General features: G+C 35.2%; 1 protein-coding gene across 2 annotated transcripts; it reads left to right on the plus strand.

Annotated features, from left to right (window-relative positions):
* Positions 1 to 672: 672 nt before the first annotated feature.
* On the plus strand, positions 673 to 21,202 carry Cd53 (CD53 molecule). 2 transcript variants are annotated; one of them, XM_003479224.5, is made up of 8 exons: positions 673 to 840; positions 14,883 to 14,962; positions 15,965 to 16,153; positions 17,054 to 17,128; positions 17,649 to 17,744; positions 18,402 to 18,482; positions 19,385 to 19,468; positions 20,348 to 21,202. In XM_003479224.5, exons 2-8 carry the CDS (start codon positions 14,900 to 14,902, stop codon positions 20,417 to 20,419), a joined length of 660 nt encoding a protein of 219 aa, XP_003479272.1. In that variant the 5' UTR covers positions 673 to 840; positions 14,883 to 14,899; the 3' UTR covers positions 20,420 to 21,202. The 2 variants fall into 2 exon arrangements, with proteins under 2 accessions (XP_003479272.1, XP_063111689.1); XM_063255619.1 differs by lacking the exon at positions 18,402 to 18,482.
* Positions 21,203 to 21,859: the final 657 nt, after the last annotated feature.

Raw genomic sequence — 21,859 nt, forward strand, 5'->3', positions numbered from 1 at the left:
TACTATTAATAAACTGATCCTGAGGGGTTAAGATTTGCTGAAGATCTCAAAGGTAGCAGAGATAAAGCTAGCACTAAAAGCCAGATCTTCATTCTCTCAATCTGGTGCTCCCTCTACTAACCAAATCATTTCTATTGATTCACTAGGAATTATGTTTGAGGACCATCCATGATGACCATGTGCTTACATAAAGATAAGCTTGCTTTTGAGTCAGAGAAATCTGAAAATGATGTCCAATCAAAGTGAGTTTTAGAGATTATGTGAATCCATTGGAGAGAGTGGGGGGGAGAGAAGTATGTTTAAAAAGATATTTCTAAGTCTGTCATAGAAAACAAACAAATATTCACTTAGCATTTTACTCATGCATCAATCTATCTAAATGGGAAACTCTTGTGGTAAGGCCAAGACTGCTTGTTCTTGAACAATTTCATAGGTAATTCTGAGCAGCCATGTTGGTTGAGAATCACTGTTCTCCAGACAAAAATCACCACCCAAATTACCGCGTAATCCACCAGGCCTCTCAGACTAGTGCCTGAACAAACATGGTCTCCAAGTATTCTTTGTTTCACAGAAGCTAGTGTAGGGTGGGTTACTGAAGGAAGTGGCTAAAAAGCTTGGGGGATGGGTGGAATCTCTGGGGCTAAGAAGGTAAACTCAGCCTCACTTCCTCCGTCTTCTCATCTGGCTTCCTCTCATCGCAGTACGATCACGGTTTTTTTTCTCTTTACTTCTCCTTTTACACAAATAGCCTGACCATCTGTATAACCAGTCCTGTGGAGGCCAGCTGAAAGATAATAACCAAACATTGCCTGACGGACTGAGGCAAGGTGCCTGTGAAAGGTAAGACATGATTTTTTAATCTTGTTTGAGTGCAAAGCTCTGGATAATTCTGTGTAAGGTAGGTAGCTTTTTAGGAGTCTCATATATCTTTCTAGTACAGTCTTTTGTTTCACAACTATTTAGTGCTGCAAGTAGAAAAGATCAGCAAGAAGCAGTCAAGTCAGAATCACTTTAACTTAACCAGTTTCCCATTACCTGCTGTATCTCTGGGTCTGGCAGTTTACATGCCTTAATTACTACAGAATGTGAATTACTTGCTGGGTATGGTAATTTCTGGTGCTGGAGTTTTCTGTGTGAGATGAAGTTGGAAAGATTTCTTATGTGCTTTTGTCTTCAGAAAATTGATCTTGTGATTTTTAAAGTGGGATGAAAACTCACAGAGCCATTTAGAAAGGCAGCTGGGAGTTGTAGCTCTTCTTCATTTGAGAAATTTTCAAAAATAAAGAGATACTATATGGAAGAATATCTGAAAATTATAACATGAGATGCTATGTAAATTTAATATAAGCGATAAAAGCTAGATATCACTAAGGATACTGAATATGTTGGTTTTCAAAGAGCAAAAGAGATATTATGATCTGCAGAGCTCCCCTATTATTGCATGCAAAACATGAATATTGATAAATATATTAAATGTATTTATGAAAATCAATCCACAAATCTTGGTTCAACAATAATTGCCAATTCATGTGCTATAGCTAATGAAGTTACAAAGAGTTGACAAAATATAAGTCGAGCTTTGCTTCTGACTTTTGATGACCATGACAGTAATTGCTGGTCACTATAGGGAGCTTTATATTAGATATTTCTTCTTCCAAGATCTACATGTCAGGTACTATTGAGCTTCGAATTTGAAAATAAATACCAGACTTTTAATGTATTTGCTTATTGATTATGTCAGTCAAATACCTCCTCAGGCCAGATACCATTTTGAAAAGCACTGGTGTTAGTATTGAAGTAGAAAGGAAGTTTTACTCTTGGGTCATTACTCTTGGGCCTATGAAATTCCCATGGGAGATAAGAAATATCTTACTTCTAAGTTTTTTGGAAGAAAGGTCAGCCAAAAAGAACCTTTGCTGCTGTATGAACAATATTTTGCTATCTCACTCTTAAATGGAATCTGTACTATTTTGAAACTGTAGTTAAAAGGGAGCAGAAGCTGAACTGAAACACGATTTCCGGAGATATTTCCTGTGTGGGCCAGTTAAGAATAGTTAGCTGTTAAATGAAAGCGTGGGGGGCTTTATATGCACAGAAAATTTTTCAGAGACCTTCACAGCTATTGTTACCACCTTAAATGACCTTACTTTTTTCTATCAATAAGGGCACAAAAAGAAAGGAAACATTCTGTTGGTCTTTAGTTTCTTATGCCCTCTGGATAACGCCTGACTACCCAGAGACCCTCAGATTCTTGTTGTCCCTTCTCATCCTTTCCTTTTCTGCAACATACCAGTGACCAGGCATTCTGCCTTGTTCTGAAGACACCAAGATAACTGGCGTGGCGGTTATCAACATCGAAGTGTCTCTCATGGAGAACTGCCACAGCAATACACAAATACAACTCAATATGCTCTTTTCTATAAGGGCAGGCGAATGTGTACAAGTTTAAAGAAGATTTTAAAATGTGTCAAAGACTCCATGGAAAAGGGTGTGACTGCTTGAGCTCACTTTCAAAAGAGTATGAGTTTGCTATGGAGACTGGGTGTAATGACATTCCAGACACAGAATGCTATATATACAAAGTCAAAGGGATTGAACCCCTGGGCACTTTGGAAATGAAAATAAGCAAGAGAAACCACAGTATAACATGTCAGAAGATCATGTGAATTGGAAAGCCCTTTATCCTACTTGGCACTTGAAAGTGGATGGCAAAATCACCAAATAAACAGGTCTTGCTTTATCCTTGGGCAGATGTCCACATGACAGCATTGATAGGATGTGGCTTTGAATGAGGATGAAGAGGCAGATTTCTTTCTCTTCAACATAAATTTTCCCTTAGAACAGAAAGGAAGGGTGGAGGTTTTGTGAAGTTAGAACCACACTTTTTCTCAACTTCCGTTCCAGGAACTTCTATGTTAATTCAGTTGCAGTGGTTTTGTTTGTGTTCTTAGTCAGCTCACATTGTGTAGATCATTCTGGGCCTCTGAGCTGCATAACTTCTCTTAAGTAGCTGTCAGGATCAGCTGCTACTGGAGCTGCAGAATGCTGAAGCAAAGTAGTACGGAGAAGTCAGACAGCTGTGCAGAGCAGGCTTCTGTGTGGCTGCTGGTGCAGAGGAGATCGCGGCTCAAAGTTGGTGATCAGTTTGTGAAAACAGTCTGGAAGTAGTTTTTAGAAAAGAGGAAGATATGCATTTCCAAAGATCAAGTGGCTGCTGCTCAGAGTGGAGACAATAAATGTCTGTGTGAGGCTGTTTAAGGTGTCTTATCTATTGACTATCCATTTCATAAAGGAGACAGTAGAGTTCCTCATCAGCTAGTAGCATTAATAAATGATAGCTAAGGCCAAGAATTGCCAAGAAAAGTGTCACTATTCTATAATAATTTAAAACAAAAGATCTTTTGCAAATGGGAAAAGGAATGAGAGATGAAGAGGGGGAGGGAAGGAAAGGAAAGTAGACTGAAAATGAAGAATTGAAGAAAAAATTTGAAAGAGCTTTTTCAAAAGGCAAGGGGAACAAGAGCTGGAGGGATCACAGAGGAATGGGAAGGGGAAGATAAAAAATTAAATGTGCTATGTACACGTACAAACTCTCTATGATAGATACAATTATTATGGATTATACACATACACTATAAAAATAAAATAAAATTAAAAAACAAAATGAGAATACTGTATTCCCAAGTATAAGACGGTTTGAAGGAATTTAGAGATTATTTAACTTTAAATAAATTAACATAGTGAGAACAATAAATATTAGTAATTATAATGTTCTGAACTATTTTCAGTTGGAGATAGTTATCCAAAATCATAAAATTATTTAACTATTTAAATTATCTCTTTGTTTGCTATGGAATACTAATTCTTCCACACTGTACTCCTTTTACCTAGTGATTTCTAAAGAGGCATTATTAGAATATGTTTCTTGTTAACATAAAGAAAATGTCCATGCATTTTAATATAACACAATGTAAAATATGTAACTGAAAATGCAATTGATATGAAATTAATATGCTAACAAGTCACATTTAATATTTACCAAACTGTTGACATTTTACATTTAAGAAGTGCTAGATTTAAGAATAAGGTTGAGGGGCTGGGGATTTAGCTCAGCAGCATAAGTGCCTGCCTTGCAAGCAGGCAGTCTTGAGTTTGATCCCCAATACCGGTAAAAATGAAAAAAAAAAAAGACAAAAAAAAAAAAAAAGAAGAAAGAAAAAAAGAATAAGGTTGATAAATAATTTTGATACCTAATCTCTTTTAAAAGTCATCCAAGTAAACTTAACATGAATGTTGTATTAGAAATATATCGAGGCATTAAAATCATTTTATGGTTCATTTTTCTAAAAATAACTATTATCTCATCATTTATATCATTAAGAACCTAAATTGTAATAATTTTAGGGTTAGAATACCTTAGGTTACTTTACTCATTTTCAACAATTTTTGTTGGTGGTTTTATTTTTTGACAAATATTTAAACTTATGGAAAAGTTTAAAAGAAAATAGTATGAGGAATTTCTAAATCCCTAGAACCAGGTAAAATGACACCCATATTTCTTAAATATTATCATGTGATCATGTTTACTTTACTATTCTTTGGTTATCTCACTGGAGAGTAGTTGCTAATATGATATTTTATCTCTTAAATACTGTAATGTGTGCATTTCTACAAACAAAAAAATTATCTTCTATAACCACTTTGTAGTGATCTAAATCAGGAAACAAACACTAACAGGATACTACTAACAATGTATAGATTTTATTTAGGTTCTACACATTACCTCATTAATATTATTTATAATAGAAGAAACTCTGTTCATGCATTACCATTAACTACCATGTCTCTTTATTCTTTTAGTGTGAACGTTCTGGAGTCTTTCTTTTTGTTTCATATAATTGACACTTCAAGAGTAAAGGCTAGCTATTTTATAAAATATCATCCCTTTTTGATATTTTTCTCATGATTAGATTCAAGTTAATCATGCTGTTGATAGCATTACCAAAGAAACTGTTTTTCTTATTTTATAAAGAGTTCTGCTTAATCTGGGAGTAGCTTGCCTGAGTACATCAAGAAAGGTCTATAGGATAAGAACTCTCTAGCACATACATGTACATATTTTAAATAAGAAAGACAATCTCTTTTCAATTGATTGTGTGATAGTTCTGGATAACTATTTCTTATTTAGGGAATGACCTTGTTATGATGATCCCTATCCGAATTCCGCTGTTAGTTTGATCTTACCAAGTTCCTCGGTGGAGGACAAAATGAAACATCAAAATTATCTGAATTTGTCTTTTCTAATTTTTTCTCTTCCTTATTTGTCTCTTCTTGAGTTTGTGTGTGTGTTTTACAAAGGGCAAACAAAACTTGTAAAAGACTTTTCCAAGAAATTAAGTGAGTAAATTATTATTAAAAAGCTACTGTGATAAAATTAGTATGCTGTAGGAAAAAAAAAGGCTTGAGGATCAATTGAACTTCATAAAAGATGTAGACACAACCCCAAACACACTTTGCCACCTTATCTTTGACAAAGGGCCAAACATGTTCATGGGAAGAAAGATAGCCTCTTTAATAAATGGTGCTGGAAAAACTAACTTTTCATATGCAGAATACTGAAACTAGAACCATACCCTATGCTAAACTGAATCAAAATGGATAAAAGATCTAAATATTAAAATAGAAACACTAAATTTACTGGAAGATAAAATAGGTAGAAATTTTGAAGATACAGGTGTAGACAGAGCTTTATCAACAAAACCCAGACTGCAAGGGAAATATTACAAAGAATTGACAAGTGGGATCTCAGCTTGTTTTTTTTTTCTTACACTTTTTTTTTTTTTTTTTTTATCGGTACTGGGGATTGAACTCACAACCACCTGCTTGCAAGGGAGGCGCTTATGCTGCTGAGCTAAATCCCCAGCCCCAGGATCTCAGCTTCTTAAGAAGCCTTTTCACAATTAAAGAAATCACAAATAGAGTGAACAGACTGGGGAAAAATTTAGCCAGTTGTCCCACAGATAAAAGACTTATACCTAGGACATATAAAGAATTGAAAAAAATCAGACTCCCAATTTCAAAGATGGGCAACTGACAGAGTCAAAAATGGGCAACTGGCATAAATACATACTTCTCAGATAAAGAAATACAAATGACAAATAAATACATGAAAAAAAAGTTCAACATCATTAGTTATCCAAAAGATGCAAATTAAAACAACACTGAGATTCCATCTCAACCCAGAAAAATAGCTACCATCAAGAAGTCAACTGACAACAAATGCTGGTAAGGCTATAGGGGAAAAGAACTCTTCTCTACTGTTGAAGGGAATGTAGACTGATGCAAACACTGTGGAAATCAGTGTGGAGATTCCTTAAAAAACTAAGATTATAGGTTTCATTTGACCCTGCTATTGTCCTTCTAGGTATCTTCCCAGAAAAATTAAATCATACCACAAGTTATATGTACACTCATGTTTATAGCAGCACAGTTTGTAATAGTTGAATCTTGTAAACAACCCAAATGCCCAACAACTGAGGAATGAACAAAAATAACATGTTTTTGTTTTAAATAATGGAGTACTACTCAGATATAAAGAAGGATAAACTTTGGACTTCTACAGGTAAATAGATGCAACTCAACACCATACTCATACATGAAATAAATCAGAACCATAAGTGTAAACATCATATTGTCTCTCAAGTGTGAAAAGCTACTGAGCAAATAAGATCTTGTGATCACAACAGACATTGTGAACTGTTCGAAAGAAATGTTCAAAAGGAAAGACAAACTGTGATGTGGGAAAGGGGGAAAGAAGAATGGGAAAAAGAAAAAAGTATATGTACACACAAGATAGTTAAGATAGCTATACAGCTAGTTTTTCTTAGTTCATTGAAAAGAAAGATTTGTGCTAATATTATTTGGACAAGACATCATGCCTATATCTTGTACTCTGAGTAACAACCACAAAGATAATAATATGCAATGTACTAATTACTTTAACTGTTCTATTAACCGATTTTGAAACTCTGGCTCATTGTTATTTTTATCTTTTATCTCCCTAAGAAAAAAAGCCTCTGGCCACGGTGGTGTTTCATTCCTAAAAATCTACTAGAGACCTCAGAGTTAGCCTTAGAATGAATTATACAGTAAGTTCTGAACTTACGTTTTCCTCAATATTTTCTGAATCTGATACTCATGTATTCAATCACCCAGTATTATTTCATTTATCCTTCAGAACGACATCTGGGGTAAATATTAATATCCACATTTAAAAATGAATGAACTATGAAAATTAGACAAGTTAATTTACATGGAACTGTGTTTTTTGAACTGTTGTTAATAAGTAATCTTCACCAACTATGTTGTGGTTCTTGTATTAAATCTTGGTTAGCTGCGACGGAAAGAAGAATCAGGCCCTACCCAACTCAGCTGCACATCAGTGCAGGCCTAGGGTATGCTTAAGCAAAGCACTGATGTGCAGCGAGGTTGGGTAGGGCCTGTTTCTTCTTTCCGTCACAGCTAACCATACAAAGGCTTCTTTGGGATCGCTACTAGCTGGCCTGTCTAGAATTCCAGAATAGATTAAAGAGTAAAGATCTACTGCCACAAAAGAACAGAGGCTTGTTTTTTCATTCTCTTAATAGTGTCTTTTGAAGAGCAGGGTTTTTTTTTTTTTTTTTTTTTCAATTTTGAAGTTCAATTCACCAATTCTTTTATGGCTTGTGCTTTTGGCATCTGAGAACTCTTTAGCTAACTAAGGTTTCAAATATTTTCTCCTGTATTTACCTTTAGAGTTTTACTGTTTTAGGTTTTACAGTCAGGTATAGGATCCATTTTCAGATGTTTTTGATATACTTCAAATGTTTTTTGATATAGTGAGAGAATATGACCATTCTTTTTTCCTTATATTGTTACTCATTTGGTTGAGTATTGTTTATTACAGAGCAGCCTTCATTCTGTAATGTATATCTTTGTTGGAAATCAGTTGTCCATATCTGGGTTCTCTATTCCATTGACCTTTTGTTTGTTCTAATGCTAATATTGTGTTGTCATTTATGTTGTAGCTATATGAAAATAATGAAATTAGATCAATTTCTTGGTATATATAGAAAAGACTGCTGTGATATTGTAGGTTCAGATTACAATCAATCTGTAGATAAATATGGAAAAATCCTCCAACATTTTAGCAATATTGTCTCCTGACCTATGGACATGGTATATAACTCCACTTATCATATCTTTTTCAATTTTTCTTAGTAATGTTTTTGTTTTGTTTTCAATGTAATTTTCCATGTGTTTTATCAGCTTTTTATCTTGTATTTGATGCTATTGTAAATGATATAGACATTACATTTTTATTCCAATTGTTAATATAAATACTGATTTTTACACATTGAATCTCATATCCAGTAACTTTAGTGTGCTTACTTATTAACTCTAGTAAAGGTTTTATATTTATAGCCTTCTTTTCACTTTCATGCATGGAATGAGTGAATCAAAATATAAGTCTTTGTGAATTTTACTTCACTAGGTACCGGATATTTTTGTATTTTTATACATCTTATTGTGTTTTATTCTGGACTGTACTTAAGTTACTTGGAAAATGTTCTATTTTGGGAGGCATGATTTTAAGATATGTTGGATGTAACTGGAGCAGTGTTCAAACTAGAATTGTTCATTCTTTGTTATAAAGACAAGACTCTTCTAGTAACTGTAAACTTTGATGTTTTTCAGTATGGCTAGTGGAAACTGGACTAATCCCAGGTTTGTGTGACTACCAGGCTTAGTTCATATGTCACTTGACCTTGGATAGTTCCTTTACATGCATCTCTTAATCAGTGGTCAGCTAAATTTTTATTGGGCAATTTGGTAGGTTTAATAATGTATGCCCAATCACGCACATGCATCTTCTACTGCAAGGTGACTTTAGAAGTATGAGTAACTTAAGCATTCTTAAAATAAAAGATCATCCTGGATTATCTAGGTAAAGCATCTAGCTGTATGAGTCCTTATAACAAGGAAACAGAATAATAAAAAATAGCAAATATGATAGTAAAAATGAGATTATAGTGATGTGAAGAAGTGGTTGAGGAATATGGATGACTTCTAGAAGGAAAGAAAAATGACTTTCTAGAGGGCAAAGAAATGTATTTTCTTCATGAGTACTTCAGAAAAGTAATACAGCTCTGCCAACAACTTGAAGTTAGATTCCTCACCTTTAGAACTGGAAAAAAAGCCTATTATCATTTAAGCCATGAATTTTGTGTACTTTGTTATAGCAGTGCAGGAAACTAATACAGGTGTCCTCTTCAAATCTCTGACATTTATTTGCTGAGCAGCTTTGTCTTCTACATTACTCTATCCTGTGAACCACAAATTGTTTGCCTCAGAATCTCAGTTTTATTTCCTCAATAAGGCAGTCTCCTCGAATTCTCCTCTCTGTCTCATTGTCTTAAAACTGGCAATGCAATAAATTGGTGCACTTATAGAACTCATGAATTAATATTTATGTACCATCTTTCAGGGGTCACTACCTTTCACTTTTCTGTCTATTGTCTTATAAAACATAATTTTCAAATGTTTATATTTATTGTTTTAAGTGAAAGGGTAAATCTGATTCCTGTTTTATTTTTATTAGACTAAAAAAGGTAAAATTAATTTTAACAATGTATCTTACTTATCTCAATATGTGCAAAATATTATCATTGAAGATATAATTTATACAAAACTCTTAATATAATCACTTTGTACTAAGTCTAGATGTTATATTTATAGTAACATTAATTCAGACTAGCCAAATTTCAAGTGCTCAAAAGCACAACACAGCTCTAGACTACACAGATCATGATAGCCATCATTTAGCTGTTCAGAGGAACATATTCACTTAAATGTCAACTTAAACTTCAACTCTCTAAGAAACATTCTGGATTAATTCAACAGAACAAAAATTTCAGTTTTCATGACAATTGGTCCTGTTCTTAGGGATGAATGTTTTGGTTCTTTTACCGCTTGCCATATGTTATGCAAAAAGTAGAAGTAACAATTTGAAAGAATTTGGAAATGGGGATGGCCAAATGTCGTATTTTTCTTGGCTAGCTTTCCTATAGCTGGGACAAAATATGTGACATCTACAATTTAAACAAAGAGAGGTTATATTGGCTATGTTTTCAGTATGTAGTTAACTGGTTGCAAGACAGAAGGACACGGTGGAGAAAAATGTGCTCAATCTATGGCAGCCAGGAAGGAAACAGAGAGAGAGAGAGAGAGAGAGAGAGAGAGAGAGAGAGAGAGAGAGAGAGAGAAAGGATCCATGGATGAGAATACATCTTTCTAAATCACACACTAAATGACTCACCTTGAATGACCATATCACACCTCTAAGAATGAGAATTTTGGAATATATTTTAGACTTGAAGGATAATATTGTATCCTTAATCTCCATGTGCATTTCATACACTATGCATTTAGTCTACATGTAACCATTGCCTAAGTCTTAACAGTTCCATCAGTGCTGAAAAGTCTAAGTTGAAAACCTCCTCTAAGACTCAAGCAAACTCTTACCTATGTATCCCTGTTAAAATAAAAAAAGTCAGTTAAACTTCTGTTTCAAATGAGAGAAAGGAAATAGACAGAAATTGGACCAAACCAAGACTTAAACCCAACAAGGCAAATAAATCCTGGAGCTGCACATCTAGTAGTCAGGTCAGGTAGTGGTGAGATACAAGCTCTAAATGACTTGGACAGCTCTGCCCCAGTGTTACTATTACAGGCAGCTGAGCTAATGAGAAATATTATAGACAGTCAGACAGGGGTAGAGAAAGCCAGCACAGAGGATCAGATGTCTTGAGACATATACCTCTTGCTGTGGGCCAGATCTCAAGACAGAAGGTTAAACAAATGCAACTACACCCCAAGTTTAAACATTAGGGATTAGGCATGGATCACCTTGCAAAGCAAAGAGTCACTATTCTAACCCTCTACAGGAAGAGTTACTCATCCACAAGAATGTTTCCTTGCTACCTGACTCACTTTCCCATTGGTCTCCAATTTGGTCAATTTTACCTGAACAATTAATCTGATTGGTTGATCATAGTTCTGTCCTACCCCATGCATATCTGCCTTTTGAGTTCCCAGTTTTCTTCACCTTAGACCTGCTTCACCTCATGGTTTACTCTATAAAAATCCTTAGAAAAGACAATCTTTGGCAACTCACTCGGAACCTATTTTGTCTCTCTTTCAGAAGCTTTCTTTCTCTCAATAAATATATTCTTCAAACATATATATATATATATATATAAAATATATATAGAATATATATAAGAATATACATGTAGAATATACTTATATACAGAATATACATAAGAATATATTCTTATATATGTTCTATACATATTCTATAGAATATGTATAGAACATATACATAGAATATATTCTATATTCTATCTATTCTTATATATATTCTATACATATATTCTTATATATATTCTATACATATAGAACATATATAGAATATATTCTTCTCATTGTTCCTAAAATTCATTCTTCAATTTTAGAGAAAATGAAGTTGTACCAGACATATAGTAGGTTGGGAGTTTCATTCCCCTATATCAGTATTAATGGTTGTAGACCTCATGGCATCTCTCTTAGGCTGAGTTTGCTTAGTGCCTGTTCCTTGTAAAATGTTCAGGAGACATTCTACTGAGTGCCACTGACAGTCAAGATGAGTGAATTTGTGAAGCATTTCACCTAGTAACCCTCAATGATCAGAACACTGTTGTTTTTTCTTTTGAAGTGAATGACTTGTGCTTTTTTACCTCTGACTCTGAGGAGGATGGGGTTTTGCTGATTCTTGATATGCCTTAAAGCTATCTTATTGTCCTTATGCAAAATTCCTGGCTTCTTTTTAATGTTAAACTTTTCAGAAGCCACAATTTCATTTACCCCCATTTTACTTCTGATGAGACTGCAAATATTTTATAACTACATTTTGTTCCTGATTTTTTACTTTAGATCTGACTAAAAGCAGCCAGTAAATACCCATACCACACCTTGAATGTTGGGCTGCTTTGAAATTTTACTTGTCAGATTAATTAATCCATCATCCTCATTCTAAATATACTACAAAGTGTCAGGACATGGGTAAAACCCAGGCAATTTTGGCATCCTTATGTGTAAGAAGGCAGGATGTAACACACATGGTTTCTAGTGCAACTGCCAGTGGAGTTCTTGTTCCCAACTGAAATCTCCTGAGCCTGGTGTTATTCCCTGTACTACTCTCAGCACTTTAATCTTCTGAGCTCTATTAAAAATTTCTCATCAACTTCAGTTTACAGCACTTTACAGCTCTTGTAGTCAGCATCTCCAAATCTATCAAAACTCCTCCCACAAACCAATTCTAACAGCTTTTAAGCCACATAGTCGGGTATATCCATGACAGTAACCTCACTCTAGGTACCAAATTTTATTAGCTTCACTGACAAAATACTGAACATCCACAACTTGAAGGAAAAAAGGTTTATTTTGACTAAATGTTTCAGTTTATGTTCTGCTGTCTATAAGACAGAAATGGATTAGGCATTCAACCCATAGCAGTCAGGAAGGAGAGAAAGAGATAGTGAGAGAGTGAGCAAGAGAGAGAGAGAGAGAGAGAGAGAGAGAGAGAGAGAGAGAGAGAGTAAGGTATTAGTTGAGTAGAGAGAGAGAAAAGAGGTACTAGTGATATAGGGTGAAGAAATTCCCAAACTACTAGGTGTCTGATAAGAGTTTGTGTTCTGTAAAATCAAAGAATGAATTTTAGGAACAACAGAGGTTAAGAGCAGAATATACTTATTAAAAAAATCTGTCTGAGAGAGAGAACGAAGTGGTCCTGAGTGAGTTGCCAAAGACTCCGTCTTTTCTAGAGACTTTTATAGACCAAACCACTAGGTGGTTGCAAAGTGGGGAAAAATGGAAACTTGAAAAGCAGCGTGCATGAAGTATGACAGAACTCTGGCCAACCAATGATTACAAGTGTAATCATTCAGGTAAAATTGATTAAATCTGGAGTTAATGTGGAAGAAACTCACATGTAGCAAGAAGGCATAAATACAGAACAGAGTCTTTGCCTATAAGGGATGAATTAGTGATTTCCTCTGGCTTCCTCAAGGTGATGAATACCTGTTTAGAATATCAATCCCTGATGTTTATCCTTAGGGTATGGTTATATTTGTTTTGTCTTTTGTCTTGAGATCTAGCCTGCAGTGGGAGATGTTTGTTTTTCCCCACAGTTGCAAGGTAGCTGGTTTTATGCACTAGCTCTTTTGAGGGGTTTGCCTTGTCTGACTACCTATAATATTTCTAATTAATCCAGCTACCTATATCACTAGGACAAGAATATACTCAAGTTACATCCCTGCTAAACTGCCCTTTCTAGTGAGGTTTCATCTCCAAGCATGAGACTTTGAGAGGACATTTAGATCTAAACAGTATCAATATTCTAGATATTGATTTAAAAACTTCTAGATAAGAAAGATAAATCATTTACCCATAAATGTATTTTAGATTATGAGACATTTTGTCAAAATAATACTGATAAAGGCCTGAGAAACACATAAATCCATCATTTATTACTGATAAAGGGTGGTCCTTTGATACTACATAAACATGGATTTAATTTATTATTAATCATGTAATATGCTATATGTTGAGATAACTTAATCTTCACATCTACCCCATGAGATGTAAATATTACCCTATTGTACATAAAGGAAAGCTGACTAGAAATGCTATCTTCAAATTCATAATGCTATTTGGTGACATATGTGAGAGCCAAATTCAAGTTTAGATTCAAAGATCTGTGTGATAAGTCAACATCCTTTTTAACTTCTCAAGCACTTCCAAAAGCATTTATAATTATATTAATTTTATTTAAAGTTGATTAAATTAAAGAATTATCCTGAGGATCAAGGCAAGAAGGAAAAGAGGAAAGAAAAGGAAAAGGACAAGTAATGAGGCATATACTATAGAAATAGTTGGTGTTTTTAACAGACCTTTATTCCATTATGGAATAGAAGTAGTTCACCAGGGTTATTTATTTTGCACGAACCATCTCTCAAGACTATGTTATTCCTAGGTACCTTGACACTATAAAGAAATTACCATTGAATGCTAAAACAACGCTTGCCCTGAAAAAGGAAAAATCATAAACTGATGTTCTGCTTTATATGTCAGTTTCATGCATGGTTTTAAAATGAGTCTTTCTATAAGATTTATTAAATCAGAAAATTCAAGAAGTTTCTGTCTGGGTATCTAGAATTGAGGTACAGATATTACATATAGGTATCTCCCTTTGGAAAATGATATTGCATTTGTTTTTTAAAAAATTAAAAGCTCTGTTTTCACTTCCTCATTGTGCAATTGTTGGCCTGTTTTATTTCTACTGAAAGACTGACATCTTCTGGACGATAGTAACTATTTAGTCATAGCCCTATCTTTCACAACATGTGGAACAGGAAATATGATAAATATTTCTGTAATAAAAGAAATAATAAGGCATATACATAATTCCTCCTCATTTTAAGGTGTAGAGATTTACAGACCAAATTTAACATGTATTTAATCATTAGGTATTTAAGAAACTGGCTAATCAAATCACTGTAGTGCTTAATTTGATATTAAGTATTGCTTATTGAACTAGAAGTAAAAGTGAGTGTTCAAAACGAGCCAGTGTGTATCTCAGCTCAAAAATTAAGAAAGCAAGGAGTTTGGAGAAACATCAGAGGTAAGCCAAAGCTCAAACCCAGGTGATGCCGGTGTTCCTTAACTCTAATAGTGTGTGCTTTGCATCTTTGGTATCATGTTGCAGAGCCAGGTCACTTACTTCCTGTCTTCTATTTTTTTAGGGCAAGGATATTACAGCATGGGCATGAGTAGCTTGAAATTGCTGAAGTATGTCCTATTTTTCTTCAACTTGCTCTTTTGGGTAAGTGTGTTTCTTCTGAGCATGATTGAGCTAACCTTTCCCCTAGTAAGCTCACTTTACTTCTCTAAAGAGTCTTCCATGAGCAGGTCTGATGACATACACCTATAATCTAAGAATTCACCCTGAATTCAAGGCCAGCCTGGGCTACATAGTGAGTTAAAGTCCAGCTTGAATTGAACTATAGAGTGAGACCCTCTCTCAGAAAATAATAAACAGAAATGTAAAATAATAGTCTATGAAATGAGACTCATGTATATTTCTATCATGGCTTGCACACCAAACCTAGAAGAAAGGAGTAATAATTTCCTCCTTCTTCCCATACTGCCATAGGATAAGATTACAAATTCAAAAGATAGCAGTGCGGTTATTAATGGAGATATTGTATCTCTTTTGAGTCTTCAGACTGCTGCTAACAGCTGACAGCTACAGATGAGAAACAGATGAAAATATAGGTTTTAGAGTGGTTTTCCCCCTGGGACCTTGGTACACTAGTCACCTTTTGTGGGATGGGTTCACTGTATCAACTTCAACAATTGAATTCTATATATAGGATGATTTGAGGCTCATGTGCCTATAAGAAAATCGTATAAGTTTGATTTCTGTATATTTTTGTGAGAAAGATGAGCTTCCTTAAGTGAATCATCTCCTCTACAAGCCTCTAGTTTTCAAAAGGAAACCATGTGTAAGTAATTTAGGGATAAGGAGTAGGATATTTGAAGCATAAAATTAGTTTGCATATGGTGGAAGTATTGTGTGGCTCACAGGGTGATCTTTCCTTGGCATCTGAAAGTGGGTAGGATAAGATCTGAGTGAGAATCCATGTGAAAATACAAGAATTTCTTCTTTTCTAGGACTAGGTGAAACTGGAAAATGTTGTTAATGAGAGTCTTGACTGAATCTAAAAAAGGAGGTGATTTTGATCTTGGCAAATTGAGAATGTGAATGAGGAGATACCCAAGAACCACACTTTAACTCAGAATGTTATTGGATTCTTCCTTTTAGCTCTGTGGATGTTGCATTTTGGGCTTTGGGATCTACTTCCTGGTCCACAACGACTTTGGAGTTCTCTTCCATAAACTACCCTTCCTTACATTGGGGAATATTCTTGTCATCGTGGGTTCCATTATCATGGTGGTTGCTTTTCTGGGCTGCATGGGCTCTATCAAGGAGAATAAGTGTCTGCTTATGTCGGTAAGTCCTAACAGCTTGTGGTGCTCTAAATCATGGGAGGGGGAGATGAGTTGAGACTATGATTACAGCCTGTCTTAGTCACTTTCTCAGTACTGGGATGAAATATTCAACACTCACAATTTAAATGAAAAGAGGTTTACTTGGCTCACAGTTTTAGGAGTTTCAGTTCATCCTTGCCAGAATGAAACTCAGAAACAGAATGGTGGAAGGGCCTACTGTGAAGGAATCATGCTCAGGTTATGGGTCAGGAATCAGAGAGAGGAAGAAGCAGCTGGAGAGGGAGATATACCCTTCAGGTCATGCAATGACCCACCTCCAGCTAGGTACCAACTTTCAACAGTAAGTTGAAGACAGCTGTAATCCAATCACCTTCTAAAAGTTCTGCTTCTAAATGCATGAGAATTTTGGAAGACATTCCATGTCTAAACCATAATAGTGCCTCTCTTTTCCCCATTTGGCATAGGCTACTTCTCAACTTTCACCACCATTTATCTTTCTCTCTCAGGTAGCCTGGATCTAGTAGAAAATACCAATCATAAAAATAAAAACACATGCTTTCATTTGCTGTCTTTTGCTCAACCGTTTCAATAGGTTGATATCAGTAGGTGGTAAATGCTTTGTTTATTCAATGGATAATGTTGAATATGTATTATGTACCTGCTATTTTGGTGAACATAATGCACAACAGAGAGCAAAGTCACAATACTGATGATCTGCCTTTTATAATGTAATTGTGGGAAAAGAACACATATTTTTCATAAAACAAGAGAAGCTTACAAAACTCTGAGAAGGCAGAAAAAGGAACACTTTGCCTATGTGCAGAGACCTGGCTGGACCTTCCCTTGGGTGGATGTTGTGGGTCAGACACTGAGATAACTATCAATATGTCTCTTTTATCAGTTTTTTGTCCTGCTGCTGATTATTCTCCTTGCTGAAGTGACATTGGCTATACTGCTTTTTGTGCATGAACAGAAGGTAAGTTATAAACAACACAAATCATTGTCATATTGCAGAAAGTCAAGAGGGTGTAGTACAGAATAAATTCTATAACAGGTAGGAATCAAGTGGAGGATGGTACAAAGAAGGATATATTGTAATTAGGGAAATAAAAATGTTATAAAAGTTACTGTATTTGAATGTTCCTTGAAAGGTGACTGGAAAGAACAGTAAAACAGGCTTACCTTCTAAGTATTTTCCTTGTTCATTAGTCATGAAGAATGTATCGGTGCTCAAGGATAGTGATTGCTCTAATCACCTCTTTCCTTCCAATGCAAAACTATAGTTCTAGAAAGACAAGAGCCCACTGCATACTTTTTACTTCAATGCTATTTTATCATCAGCACTTCTTGCCTTAAATATAGTACTCTCCTGTTACTTTCATAGTTCTTAGGAAAGCATTTGGAAGGGAGGGAGAAGTGATCTCACTACCCTAGAACTCACTTGAACTCACTTGCTTTCTACAATACCTTCTTGCCTTGGAACATAACCTACCCAGCTGAATAGCTATGTGGCTGAAGGCCTGACTGAGAGCATCCACCGTTACTACTTAGATAACAGCACAAAGGCGGCATGGGACTCCATCCAGTCATTTGTGAGTACTGATGAATTCTCCTTAGATAATCCCAGCCTTCATTTCCCAACCTTAATACCTGAGAATGAGTACTGTTTTTTTTGGAAGTTTCAGTCCATTGTCTGTGATCCTCAGATCTAGAATATTTCCTTGGCAATAAAAACAGGAGAGGGTAGTCAGTCTGGTTGGTGCAAAGTTATCTTCATTTTCTTGTTCATCTTTTATCAACTTGGCAATGATCATTGTTTAAAAGCTAGTAAGCAATGAAGAAAACCTAGATATATCATAATCTAGGTTAGTTTGCCTATTTTCTAAAAATTTCCCAAGCCAGCAATTGTGTAATACAAGACGTCTCTGCTGAATTCCCATCTGTGGCCTAGTTGGTAAATCTAGATATGGTCAGCTTGATCTCTCCTTATAAAATTCCACGGCCACACAATTTGTGATCAAAATGTGAGTAAATTAAATCTAATCTCTCTAGTTTACAGAGATCTGATGTGAATAAAATGGTGTCACAGATTTCAAAGGACTTTGTTCTAAGGAATCCATGGAATAGACCAATCCTAGAGTTTCTGCTGTAGTTGTATCTGAATGGCTACTCTTTTTCTAAGCTCCAGTTTTCTTTCTGTTTCTCATTTTTCTTTCTAACCGTAATGTTTTGGGGAGTTTTGCTTTTAGCTGCATTGTTGTGGTGTAAATCAAACAAGTGACTGGTCTGGGCACCCACCAGCATCTTGCCCTTCAGAACAAGGAGTCAAGGTAATTGTTTGGCAAAGGTCTTAACATTCATATATTTGAATTAGGAAATCTATCCTGCTCTTTATGTCTCCACTCAATTAGAGATGGTGGGATTCCGTCCCTTAGTGAGATGAATCATAAATGAAGGGGTGAGGGTTTGGGAGACAGTCATTTTAACAGCTAAAAGAATCAGCCTGATTTTCAGCCAGAAAATTCATCTTCTAATCAGACTAAATCTCTAAGGTCCTGTCCTTACCACATATTGTCCACTCCTGAGGTGATTTGAGAATCCAAAAGTTTTTTGGACTATGGAGGGAAACAGGAGCATACACCAAATAAATGTCTCTGGTAGTTGGTAGGGCTAGTTATTGACATGCAAGTTAATCCTAGAATTGCATCCAATATTAGGTCAGCACTGACTGTTCAAAGAACATAAAGACATCTATTTTTTGTTTTGTTTTGGGTTCTTTGCTTTCTTTTGTTTTTTATCTTTTTTGAGACAGGTTCTCAATATGCAGTTCAAGCTGCCCTTGGACTTATTTTGTAGCCCAGACTGGTCTCAGATTTGCAATAATCCTCTAGCCTCAGCCTCCTGAATGCTGGGATTACAGGCATGTGCTACCATGCCTGACTTAAGGACATCTATTATTAACCTATTTCTTGGGAGCTAGTTTAATTCTGTGGTTAAGGATCTAGCATTTCTACATTAAGTGCCATTGCACTGACAGTACTACCAGAAAAGTCTCCAATTTAACATTCCCTACTTTATACTGGTTTCTTTATTTACCCATAGAAAATAAAAATATAGCATATGACTTAAATTTCTTTGTGTTACATAAACAAAATATAAATTACCTTTCCAAATAATCCTCATAAATTTGAATTATAGAGCAGTATCACTTGTACCTGTAATTTTTTCCTAGGGTTGCTATATGAAAACACAAGAGTGGTTTCATTCCAATTTCCTGTATATTGGAATCATTATCATCTGTATATGTATGATCCAGGTAAGAGCTTAATTTTAGCAATAGAGTGAGAATTAAACTAGTTGAGTTGTGTAAAGTTTTAAAAGAGTACTAGGTGCATAATAGGTAAATAACGAATGTTATCTATTTTATCAGTATATGAATTCCCCAGTCAAGTAGCAAATGGTGTTAATACAAATTTGATTTAATGCATTCAGAAAATGAATTATAAGAACATCTAATTATACAACTTCACTCTCATAGTTAAGAGTGATTCCCAGATAAATTAAAAGCTACTCAGGCAAAAACCTACTTTCATCTCTTTTCAACTCATCTGAAAAAGAATATGATTGCTGAAATAGCACCAGGAGAAATTTGACCTTGTATTCTAAGAAAGAATTGATTATGAGAGTTGTAGTCATTTCTTTGTTTCTGGGTTGAGTTTGACAAATGTAGGGTAAATTGAAAGTAATTTGTGTTCTTTTGTTGTGTGATATATTTAACATTTTTCTACCCAAGTATTGGGTATATCACAGACTATTTAAGGATTAATTAAGAAACTGAGAGAAAAATGTTTCTCTGCTTGGAAACCAAAGAAGCCAGAGCATGGGAAAGACAACGCACTGCACAGAGTTCAGGAAACAGAACTTGCCTGTAACAGTAGCAGAGGTCCTGTGACATTTTAACAAAACAAAATTGCCCCAACATTTTATACTTCATTATGTTGCATCATCTTCCCCACATCTTTACACAGTGCTATCCTTAAGCAAAAAGACAGAGCTACTAAGAGGGTACTGCACGTGATAGTGAGGATTATCCCCATGTGTTAGAAGTTTTCTTTTTGTATGAAGGCAATTTTTAAGAGTTGTGAGTGAAATGACCTTTTTAATGACAGCCTCACATTTCCTCTTCTTTTTTCAGGTGCTGGGGATGTCCTTTGCATTGACCCTAAACTGCCAGATTGATAAAACCAGCCAAGCCATAGGGCTGTGAACTGTAATTTCTTTGTATTGGAGAGCCTTGTTTCTTCTCTGGAAATCTATAACTACTCATGGAATATAGCATGAAGCCGTAAATGATTACCTGCTGGACTGACATCTTTTCCCTCCTCTTATCTCTTCTTTATTTGGGTCCCTGTTTTATACAAATAGAGAAGAGGGTGTTAGCCAAGCATTTCCTTTCTCAGATAGCAAGACCTTCATTTACCTGGTGATGGCAGAAGCCTTGTCCCTCAAAGTGGTGAAACATACCTGAATTATTTTTAGGTACACAGGAGTCAAAAACCTGTGGGACTAATGGCTCAAATTCAAGGGGTGGCTTTAAGGATGTAAATGTTTGCATCTTCCTGTTGTTAAATCAGTCTCCAGCCTCTAACTAATGCTCTACCAAGTAACTCAAAAGAATCATTGAATGTGGTTCTGGAGCCAGGCTCCCTGGGTCATAGTCACAATTCCCTTCTTTGATCAGGGGCTTTGGTTACAAGAAATACAGAATACTCTTTCTTCATGGAGCAACGTTTTATTTCAAAGTGCTTTATTGATTTATATTGTCTTTCCAAAAAGACTATCCAGTGATTTAAATCTTGACTTCAAGATAAAATCAATCTCTTAATGTCTGAATCATACAACCATTAAACAACTCAACAGCACTAGTTATCTTTGGTGGTGAGGCTGATAGTCACATTCAGAAGGGTTCTGGTGTTATTTCTCTATCATATAAAGATTTGGTAATGTATTATTTTAACTCTTCAAGAAATAAAATGGCTTATGATGTCAATTGCAATTTTCTCATTCCTACCTTCAAACACTACATGTATGACTCAAACGGATTGCCTAGGCAACAAGCCAAGTTCATGAGTAACAAATTAGTGTATTAATTATAAATTCACCCAAAATTCAGTGGCTAGGAATTATTGCAAAGTTATCTGGTGATAGCTTACCTAGATGATTCTGGTTTGTGATATTTTATGTAACTGCAAGTGAATGGTCAAGCATGACTGCAGTCATCTTGATTCTCAACTGGAGGGTTATACATTGACAATATCTCACATGGTTTTTGGCAGGTTTTAATTTCCACATGTGCATTTTCATGGGGTGTGTTTAGACAAAATATGACATCCATGGTGTCCCCCACAGTGATACATTGAAGACAGAGAATCACATATAACACCCAACAAAGAAACCACAGGTATTTTTTAACATAACTTGGGAGTGTCATCATGTTAGTTCTGCTATATCCAATTCCTTGACATGAATCAAAAATTTCATCTCATACTCAAGAATATGAATGCCATGGGGGGGTATTATTAGTGTTAATCTAAGAGGTTGAGAACTATGCCATCTTTGTTGAATCAAGAATAGAAGCTGAATGAATTGTGTGTATGTCTGCTATATTTGTAAAGCAGAAAATCAGAACATATCTAATACATGGTTC

Source organism: Cavia porcellus, unplaced genomic scaffold (genome assembly GCF_034190915.1).
Source record: "Cavia porcellus strain 051 isolate PalLab524CR breed Dunkin Hartley unplaced genomic scaffold, mCavPor4.1 scaffold_1, whole genome shotgun sequence".
Classification (NCBI taxonomy): domain Eukaryota; kingdom Metazoa; phylum Chordata; class Mammalia; order Rodentia; family Caviidae; genus Cavia; species Cavia porcellus.

Bases quoted from the DNA above. Each gene is read 5' to 3' on its own strand.
- Cd53 (XM_003479224.5), top strand. From the start codon at position 14,900: ATGGGCATGAGTAGCTTGAAATTGCTGAAGTATGTCCTATTTTTCTTC. The intron at 14,963-15,964 runs GTAAGTGTGTTT...TCTTCCTTTTAG, and splicing joins TCTTCAACTTGCTCTTTTGG to CTCTGTGGATGTTGCATTTT. The intron at 18,483-19,384 runs GTAATTGTTTGG...ATTTTTTCCTAG, and splicing joins CTTCAGAACAAGGAGTCAAG to GGTTGCTATATGAAAACACA.